The sequence below is a fragment of the Engraulis encrasicolus genome, chromosome 14, assembly GCF_034702125.1.
Source record: "Engraulis encrasicolus isolate BLACKSEA-1 chromosome 14, IST_EnEncr_1.0, whole genome shotgun sequence".
Classification (NCBI taxonomy): Eukaryota; Metazoa; Chordata; class Actinopteri; order Clupeiformes; family Engraulidae; genus Engraulis; species Engraulis encrasicolus.
In genome coordinates, this window is record NC_085870.1 from 10,298,700 (window position 1) to 10,308,699 (window position 10,000).

General features: G+C 45.5%; 1 protein-coding gene across 1 annotated transcript in view; it reads right to left on the reverse strand.

Moving 5' to 3' along the window:
• ccdc3b (coiled-coil domain containing 3b) overlaps positions 1-5,504 on the reverse strand; it is a 29,647-nt gene extending 24,143 nt beyond the window's left edge. The window contains exon 1 of the mRNA XM_063216336.1: positions 4,714-5,504. Coding sequence (XP_063072406.1) covers positions 4,714-5,069 — 356 coding nt within the window. The 5' untranslated portion in view covers positions 5,070-5,504. The remainder of the gene's footprint in view (positions 1-4,713) is intronic.
• Positions 5,505-10,000: the final 4,496 nt, after the last annotated feature.

The following is a 10,000-nucleotide window of genomic DNA, read 5'->3' on the forward strand; positions in this document are numbered from 1 at the left end:
AGCATGCAGTGGCGCTACACCGTGTACTTCGCTTCGGGCAAGAATGTCTTTGAACAGAAGTTCTGCTTCTGCAGTGGCTTCAGACTGATCCGGTCGGGGGAAAACGACGGAAAACACCAGCTGAAGAAACAAATAACAAAACAAATCCCTCCAAAATAATAATAAAAATGGAAATATCGACCACAATCCCCCCTAAAGAATATATGATGATTAGGGGGCGTCAAATGCCCCTTGAAAATTAAAACGTGAAAATGCCCCTTGAAAATTCTGCTCTTGTAGGTGTCGTTCCTTTGCTCTACAATAGGCCTAATGTTCTTGCAATTGTCTCTCAAATTCAATGCATGTTAAAGAGTAGCATAAGAGCTGTTAAACATGGGCTGGGCTAACAGCCCTACCACAGCTGCGCTTGTTGTCTGCTGTCGCCTGTGTGGCCGTCAGTGTCTAAGAAGAGACCCACAGTTACTCCCCATTCATTGAAGTTCCCCTTGGGGCGACGGGGATGTTCCACACCCTGTAATTATGTAAGAAGGGGGGAATGCTCTTACGTTTTTTTCCCCTTCTCTTCGCTGTCACTTCCCTGGCAACATGAAGTCGGCTAAGATTTTTATGGTGTTTTTTTAAGCAATAAATACAAATAAATACCCATCACTATGGCCATGACAGTCCTTTTGGGCTATGTAGGCACATGTTACAGCAAAGATTACTGTATATAGAACAGAAGATGAAGTATCAAAGTTCTCTGGTCTGAGAATAAATTGAGGGTTGTAAATCTGGCAGTATTTGTCAAAAACCACAAGGCTCTGAGTACCTGCACTGTCTAGACTCTAGATTCTAGATTCATATGGCCACTAAGGTGAAAGACTTTTTATTTTCTAGACTCTAGAAAATAGAAAAAAATCTTTCACCTTTGTGTCCATATGCCACTACATTGGCTTTGTCTTTAAGCCCCCCTGTCTCACTAGTTTTGATTTCTGGACACTTCTAAGATTTTGGCATACAATCTCCTAACCACTTGCATGGTCTGTTGCACCACATGCAAAGGCTGGCGGTGACAGGTGGCCGGAGACAGATAGCCATCAGCTGTGCATCTGTCCCAAGATGCAGCCCAGTGGTGTCACAGTGCACCCTGAGGGGCTGCATGGGTTGCATGGGGCTTGCTTGCATTGGGTGCTCCTGGGCTTAAAGAGTACCCAAACTCATACTGAATTGAAACGCGTCTGGACCAGGGCTTGACGTTAACTTTTTTGCTCACCGGCCACTGTGGCTAGTGGTTTTCCAGAGTCACTAGCCATTCAGCCTTTCTGCTAGCCAGAGTTTTGTTGTCAGAATATTCTTGTATTTAATACAAACAATTAATGCAAGAACAAATTGGTGTTTGTTGATAAGAATAAACTACCTGTCAAAGTGGCTAGTGAGACTGAAACTGTTACTAGCCACAGCCAAGTTTTACCAGCATTTGGCTGGTTGGCAGGTGCCAGTGTCAAGTCCTGGTCTGGACTACTGTAAGAGCACACCCTACTCTTCAAACAAGACCTGCACGGTCTGTTGCACCACATGCAAGAGCTGCTGGTGGTGATGACAGGTGGTTGGGCCAGGGAGTCTGGGGGGGGGGGGGGGGGGGGGGGGGGGGGGGGGGGGGGAGGGGGGGCGGGGGTGGCGCGGGGGGGGGGGGCGGGGGGGGGGGGGGGGGGGGGGGGGGGGGTGGCTGGAGGAAACAACTAAAGTTGTTGAAAACAAATAAAGTAGCTAACGTAGTAAGCAACTTTGGTTTCGAGAAATGTACCCCAGACCGGTGGTGTCACCACCGGGGGGGGGGGGGGGGGGGTGAAGAGACACCACCGGTCTGGGGTACATTTCTCGAAACCAAAGTTGCTTACTACATTCACTACTTTAGTTGTTTTCAATGCATTTTCCCATGAAAGGGGTTAGTTTGCCTGGGTCCAGGAGAGAGCTCAGAGCTGTCCCAGAATCGGATGGCCAGTACATTTTGAAGTTGGGGGCCCTTTGAAATTACTTTGTTCCAGGCCAGGCCAAACCTGTCCAAGTGGCCCTGATGTCACAGCCCCTTCTGGGAGGCTGGGGCTGGGGCTGGGGCTGGCTGCTAGCTCTGGGCAGACGGTCGTGAAACAGATCTCCTTACTGCATCCTGTCATTATAACTCTCTCATCGGAGGCCGGCAACATACCATGCCATGCCACTGTGTCCTGGTTTAAACCCCTCCATAAAGCAAAGTAGACACTTTTTACACGTCTTTCGGGAAATAGAGGGCATGATCTCAATTGTTGCTGCAGTTCCAGAGTGCCATGACAGACATTACAAAGTGTCTGTGCATCTGGATGGCTGTGCATGTCTTTGTTTGAGTATGCCTGAGGTTGAATGCTTGTGTGTGTGTGTGTGTCACAGTGTGTGTCACAGTGTGTGTCGGAGGTTTGTGCACGTGTGTGTGTGTGTGCATGTCTGTGTGTGTATGGTACAATATGTGCATGTCAGAGTGTGTGTGTGTGTGTGTGTGTGTGTGTGTGTGTGTGTGTGTGTGTGTGTGTGTGTGTGTGTGTGTGTGTGTGTGTGTGTGTGTGTGTGTGTGTGTGTGTGTGTGTGTGTGTGTGTGTTTGCATGTGTGTCTTTGGTGAGCGATGGCGTGCTGTGGTCACCAAGACTGGGAGTACGTCCACAACTATTTGAATTTGGGTTTTTACGTACTATGTAGCCATCGTTTATCATAAACAATACCATCTGGTTATCTATTTACAGTTGAGTGCATGATGAAATGTCCCACGAAGTTGCTTTAAGTCTCACATTTCCAAACCAGGAAGGTGGAAATTAGGGTCCACTCATGGGCCCCGCTAATTACCACACTGATATCATCTGTTATCATTTTGATGCCATAACAACTTGATACCATAACATTTTCTCATTGAGATTAGCTAAAGGAAACAGTGTGTTTCCGTTGCTAATTTAAAGAAACACTGTACTGCTTTCTTGAGAAAACTTCTCAAAAATGTGTTAATAGGACGAAACATGAAATTCATATAAAATGTGTCATTACCGGTTGAATGAAGACTTACATGTGTGTAAAATTCCATGTGCCTGCCTTTGTCCTCAGGCTCACAATGTTTTGACCATTGTGAAAAACACGACTGTGTTAAATTCTGAAGAAATTCCAACTTTCCTCGGACTTGACCACTATTTTGGTGTTTACAACAACCATCTGAGCTGATAACACATGCACCAGACCCAGGATAAGGGGAGACAGAAAATGGGATTTTTTAAAACTTGAGTGCCCATTAGCTTGCAGATACTAGGCGAGGGTTCCATTGAGAAGAAAAGTTCTGTACCTCTTGACGTAATACCTGGCACGTTCGTCAGTACTGTATAGAGTACTCATTACAGACAAATAGGCCTACTATCCTCTCTAGTTATACTTCATAGGCCTACAGTCATTCTCACTTGGCGTCCTCCAAACAACTCCACCCTACACTAACACAGACAAAAAGCAATATGTAAAATGAGGGAAAATGCCTTTGACGTTACTCTTTGTGCAGATGGGCTTAACTACATCATAACAGCATTGCTATGACATTACAGAGAGGCTTGGTCATTACAATTTTGGTGAGAGTGAGGTTATAACATAGACTCTGCGAAAAGGTGTTCATTAAATATGTTGTACAGTAGTGATAATTATATGATGTTGTAGACCACTTATATTCCTTTCTCTTCCTCTCTTCTTTATTTCATCCCTCATTTTATCTCACTGAATACCAGTGTTCCCTCTCCCATCCCATCCCCCGCCACCACAAGGAATCAGGACTTCAATGACTTCACTGTCACAGGCACAGCCCTTACTCAGCTGTACACACGTTTCTGAATCTCACTCAGGCCAGTGAAACGCAAGACCATCCATCTGCTATTGGAGACCGTATCAAATTCAGTATCCATATTAGCATGCGTTTGGACCTGGCCTCGTTAGAATCGTCTGAGCGGTGTACAGGGTTGGTTTCAATGTTTGGACAGATCTTAAGAGACGTTTGGCACAGGAACTCGACCAGTAACCCAAACCAGCTGTGTGTCTGTGTAAATGTATGTGCCGGTCTTGGACAGGGACCCAATGCAGTCTCACTCTCTCTCTCTCTCTCTCTCTCTCTCTCTCTCTCTCTCTCTCTCTCTCTCTCTCTCTCTCTCTCTCTCTCTCTCTCTCTCTCTCTCTCTCTCTCTCTCTCTCTCTCTGGGTCATGGGAGAGACACGTTCTGTCTAGGAACGTGCGTATGTGTCTCATTTACCTTCAAAAACACTAGTGACCACAGGTGCATACACTTACATGCATGCCCTTAGTAATCACTTAAACTGACATCTACCTTTGCTATTTGATACCCCATGTACTTACTTTTCAGTGCACCTTATCAGGTGATAGGTGATTCCCTCTAAAACGTCTCACATCATCTCACTTATTATCTAAACCCATCTGGTCTCAGCAGCACCTGTGCCCAAAGTGGTATTTGATAGGCTGAGGCAGATGGTGTGGATGCTGAGGGCCGCTCAGATGTCATCAGAATTGATGATGTAGGTCAGTGTGGACCAGTCATTGCATTACTTAGGGTGTGCGCCCTAATAATCTTCACAGCACTTCTGGGGGATTAAGTAACTATTTCAGATGCCCAGCTACTAAAAACACTAGTGCAGTGTATCAGAGAACAATATTGATTGTTAAAACTTACCTCAGAAAAAAGTAGTATGAATTGTTCTCCACGACACTGTACGAGTAGCAGGGGAAGTAGCCGAGTCCAGTCACATTGAACCTGGAGCCGGCGGGTACCTCCAGCATGCTTCCCCACGCCTGATCACAGAGCATCTCGATTTCGGCCGAGAAAAACAAATCGGTATCATACTGCCACGGCAAGTAGTTGTACAGGCTGTACGAGTCCTTGTGGATGGCGAGGACCTTGGCGAAGACTATGATCTCGGCGAGCTCCGCTCTGCACGCTTCAGTCTGAGGTCTCCAGTCGTGGGGTAGCTGGCAACTCCAAACCCCGCCGAAGCACGTTGCAAGTATTAAAACCAGGATAGTATCCATGATTCGTAGTTATCAGTGTCTTTGTGCGTTTCAGAAAAAAATATGTGGGCTATTCAAAGTATGCCACAAAGATTCCCTTGACATACACTGCAACGTGAAACATGCAAGCAGTGCGTCAAAGTTTACTCACACTCAAGCTCGTTGGAGAGTTACAGTCGGATGGCACATGTGTCAAGCCCTTTTGTCTTCAAATAAGAGCAAGAGTGTGATGGTTTGTCATTGTGCCATTTGGAGAGCTCTGCCTCCTTTCGTGAGGTTCCCACGACGGCTGCACAGATTTGGAGATGTGGTATTACGCGCGGTTCCCTTTGCATCCCCAGTTACCAATGGCTGAGCGGAATGGCTCTGCGCGCACTGAGACGGAGGCGCACGTTAGCACACTGCGCCAGTCCTACCTTCCTCCTCTTACATCTCCGGCCAGTCGTGTTAAGACCGGTAGTAGCCACTTTTGCAAATGAGTCTCTCCCACTAATGACGAGTGCGCGCACTGCTAATTACTGTGGCTGCATTGTTGTGGCTTTTCAGCACCCCCAGCGACTTATCCAACTAATAGGGGGACGATCTTGGATCACGGGCGCTCTTGTTCATAAATCTGACAATGCACGATGTTATGCACATATTACGACAAATTGCCCGGCTCGTAGCCCTCCTGCATTAAATGGAAGTTCATCTGCGCTTGAATTGCCGCTACATTCACAGCGTTGGCAAAAGTTCACACAGGCACAGGGCACATTACAGTTTCCCTTTTATTATGAAGCTGTGCACTGGAGAGATCATCCGTTTGCGTATGGGAGTGATTTGCAAATGCCAGGCGTGCTCATGAATACATACGGGGGGAAAGAAGCTGCAAAAGTGCAACTGGAGTGTAGAGAAAAACTTTGGGCTAGTTCTTCAGTTTGTCTGAAAAATGGAAACTCCTTCAGAATCTGCCCTCTGCGCTCACTCTGATCACGATGCAGGCATGCTTTTTACTCGCACTCGCAGGGTGGAAGGAAAGGACTACCCTCTGCACCGCATCATCAAACACACCTCTAGGAGTGGAGGTACAATAAAGTAAATGCCCCGAACGGTGTCTTAGCCTGTATAGTCTAGTGTGCACAACTCAAGGGATAATGCTCAGAGAAGGACACTATATCATCCAAGTTGTCACCTTTAAAGCACCTTCAGGATATACGTACATGTGCAAGCCTGCTGAAAGTGTTCAAGTCCTCTCTAAGGCACACAGGTGCTGGGCCTCGTTGCATTGGTGTCATGATAGATGGCAGTTGTAAGGGCAGTCTTGGGTAAGCGTCAGACTTGTAGCCCAAAGCTTGCCGGTTCAACTCCCGACCCGCATGGTTGGTGGGGGGAGTAATCAACCAGTGCTCTCCCCCATCCTCCTCCATGACTGAGGTGCCCTAAGGATGGTACCGTCCCACCGCACTGCTCCCTTGGGATGGCATCGAGGGCTGCCCCCTTGCACGGGCGAGGCATAAATGCAATTTTGTGGAGTGCTGTGTCACAATGACAATGGGAGTTGGAGTTTCCCAATTGTGCTTTCTTCTTCTTGATTTCTTTGTAGCCTAGATGATGATGACAGGTCAGCCTTTAAAAGGAAGGAAGTAGCAACAACACACATCAAGAAATACTGGTGCCAGGGACCCTGCTGCACTAGACTCTGGGCCCTTTGCCTAAGCAAATCACATAGGTACCCATCTATGAAAACAGTCTGTGTTTTTGAGACTTTGGTAACAGTCCCCCTTTTCACCAGGGAAGCTGACATCAGGTCAGTTATTAGGGGCCCAGGGAGGGGGCAGAATCGGATCATCATTATATTGTATGTATTGAGTGGGCCCTTTCAGATGACATTGTCCCGGCCCCGGCCAAAGCTGTCGTCACAGCCCTGTTTTTCAGTGGTGTAGTCTGCTTTTTTATGGTGGGTATACTGTATATTTGAGCATTTTTTGAAGTGGGTATACTGTATATATTTGTGCTATTAAAAACAATGGATCAATCAATTTTAAGTGGGTATACTGAAATCCCTGAAATTTAGAAGTGGGCATACTCCGTATACCCGCGTTCTACGTAGACTACACCACTGCTGTTTTTCACCCCAAAATGACACGGCTGACAGTGACTCATAATGATGTCTTTGGTCACAATGAGCATTGCATGCATGTCATAGTTTGTAGCTGAACAGCATCGGCCACCTAATACCGACAGTGTATGTGTCACTTCTCCCTATCTAGCTAGCTGGGAGATCAAAGGAGCACACATCCTCTTTTGAGGAAGTCCCTTTGCCCGGCTCAGTTCTGCGGCCTGACTGACAGGCAGAGGCCGGCGTAATCCAGAGGCCTAACGGCATATCCATTGTTGACCCAGTGCCGCCGACACCAGCCCCGTGGACTGTGTGCCTCCGTAATCTTCCCCACAAAAGGGCCACAATGAGCCTGCAGGATTCCTCCCTTGTCCACAGAGCGCCAGTCCAACCAAGGCAGGCGTAATGTTATACAATGGGTTTATGCCTTTGATCGGCAGGCAGCAGGGCTAAGTTCCACTGATGGAAGAAGGAATGTGCTAATTATGATACAAGACTGGTGTGTATTCCACATTTTAAGCTGGAAGAATGAAAAAAAAGAAATCCAAACATAAATTCATTGCAAATATGCAACTGAATAAGCAGGGCAATTAAGTTGTCCAGACATAGCACCCATACTAATGAATGGATCTCAAGTTGGCACAGACCTGTCAGGCTGTCTGTATGACTAATTGGTGGTGAAATAAGTACAGACAATGTGAAGTGTCTTCACATTTGTGTATATCTATCAAATTGTGATTAAAGCCACATTTTCTTTTAGGTATGTTGTATACCAAGCTATGTGGTGATTAGGCCTAGTCTAGACTATGGGTATGTTGGGGTTTTTTTCCTGAGGGAAAGTGTAACAATAGCTTTATGCACTGTTGGATGAAAATAATAATAACAGTTTTACCGCCCTCTGCTGGAAGAAACCTGACATAAAAAGAGGCAAACTGCCATTTGGTATCACAGTAAAAACATAGGCCTATTTCCTGTGTATCTTCAAATTATCACCCTTGTAGAGTACTCATCAGATAGATATGAAATTGAATTTAAAATGCAGACTATTTCTGTTCTCATGCTACAGCTAACCTTTACATTAATGCATTACGTTAAGTTCAAATCAACTGAGTAAGTGTTGGTCCAGGAAGTGGCTACAGTAGCCTAACCTACATCAACTGAATAGACCTTTCTCTTTTTCACAACGATGTGTCTGCTTGAATAACACATCAAACGACCGGCTCCTGGGAGAGTATAGAGCAGTGGTTCCCAACCTATGGGTCGGGACCCAACTAATGGGTCACCAAAGATCCACAGAGGGTTGTTGAGCCCTCTTGATTTTAAGGGGTTTAATTTAAAATATATATAGTTTAATAAATGACAAAGCATTTAACTAATTCCATGGAAGCAACCCAATGTAAGTGCTATATCAAACAATTAATCTATATTTGACCAAAGAAGAATTGAGGAATGAAACAACTAAAATGAGTTTTCGCAGGAAACAAAGGGCATCTTGTGACTCCCTCTCATGCGGGCGGGTCACCAAAGCTTATAATAGTAAAAACATGGGTCCCTGAAGCAAAAGGTTGGGAACCACTGGTATAGAGTATAGGTACCAGGTAGCCACAAACACACCACGTGGAAATGATGCACATGGAAGCTGACCGGTGTTGACAAAGGTGTCCGTTGTCCCGGGCCCAGGGAGAGAGGGGGCCCCAAAAAGGTATTTTCACACCATTATATGTATTGCATGTGGGGCCCTTTTTGTCCTTTGCCCGGCAAAAGCTGTCAGTGATGATGCACACAAACTCACAAAGCACTGGCCACTGACCAGCCTTCATGTGGCATGTGTTAAGTTTTTATTAACATTGAAGAGAAACCAAAAAGGTTGGCGTCTTCGCTTTAACTTAGAAGAGTGTGTTGCTTGGTGTGACTGCTCACCAAAAGTAGCAATACTAAGAAAGTAAAAAAAGATGAGGCGCACACAAGGCTCAAGTTAAAAATGTATATTGTGGCCGAAAAGTGAACAAAAAAGTATTTTGGACAAAACTGGAGCTACAGACGTTTCAGACCTAATCCATTTTCAATGTCTCCAGTGAATGGGCATGGTGCGAAACCTCTCTAGCTCCAGTTTTGTTCAAATGACATGTTCACTTTTCGGCCACAATATTCATATTTAACTTGAGCCTTGTGTGCACCTCATCTTATTTGACTTTCTACGTTTTTATTAACAAAAATCATGCCTAACAAAAATCGACAACTCCGCTGACTCTTTTTCTTATAAGCACCCTTCATTTGGTGTCCAGGAAAAAAAAAAATAGACAGACTATGAAAATCTGGTACAATCAGGTAGTCTAAAACTGGGACAGGTGGGAACACTAATAGTAGCCAACAAAATTGCAAGCGAGCTTCTGGTTTTCATCAGCTGTCATTTTGTGCTGATCTCTATGACTACATGTTCCTACTGTACTGTGTGTTGGTCTTGGTTTAACCCTGTCATGAAGATGAGATCACCGCCTGTAACTCCCTGTTCACTGAAAAAGCTTGCGTTACTCTTAAGTTACAGAGCAAGGCAGGGACATTACCATTTTGGTAACAACAAGCTTATTATAAAAAGGCTCTGCACAAAAGGGTTAAAAACACACTCTGCCGCTCCTGTTGCAAGCTTTATGAGTTGGGATACGTGAGTAGACAGAACAAGAGAGTTGAAAACTTACTGTTAGCTGGTGGTTGACTTGTAAAACCACTACTGTAGGCACCCGAGTTGATAAAGTTGCTGTTGATGGAAAAAGATATTGAGAACACAAAATGTTTTGCAATGTGTCACTGGTGGTGTTCTCTACATCTTCTTTCATGGGCAGGAGATGCATTGTTA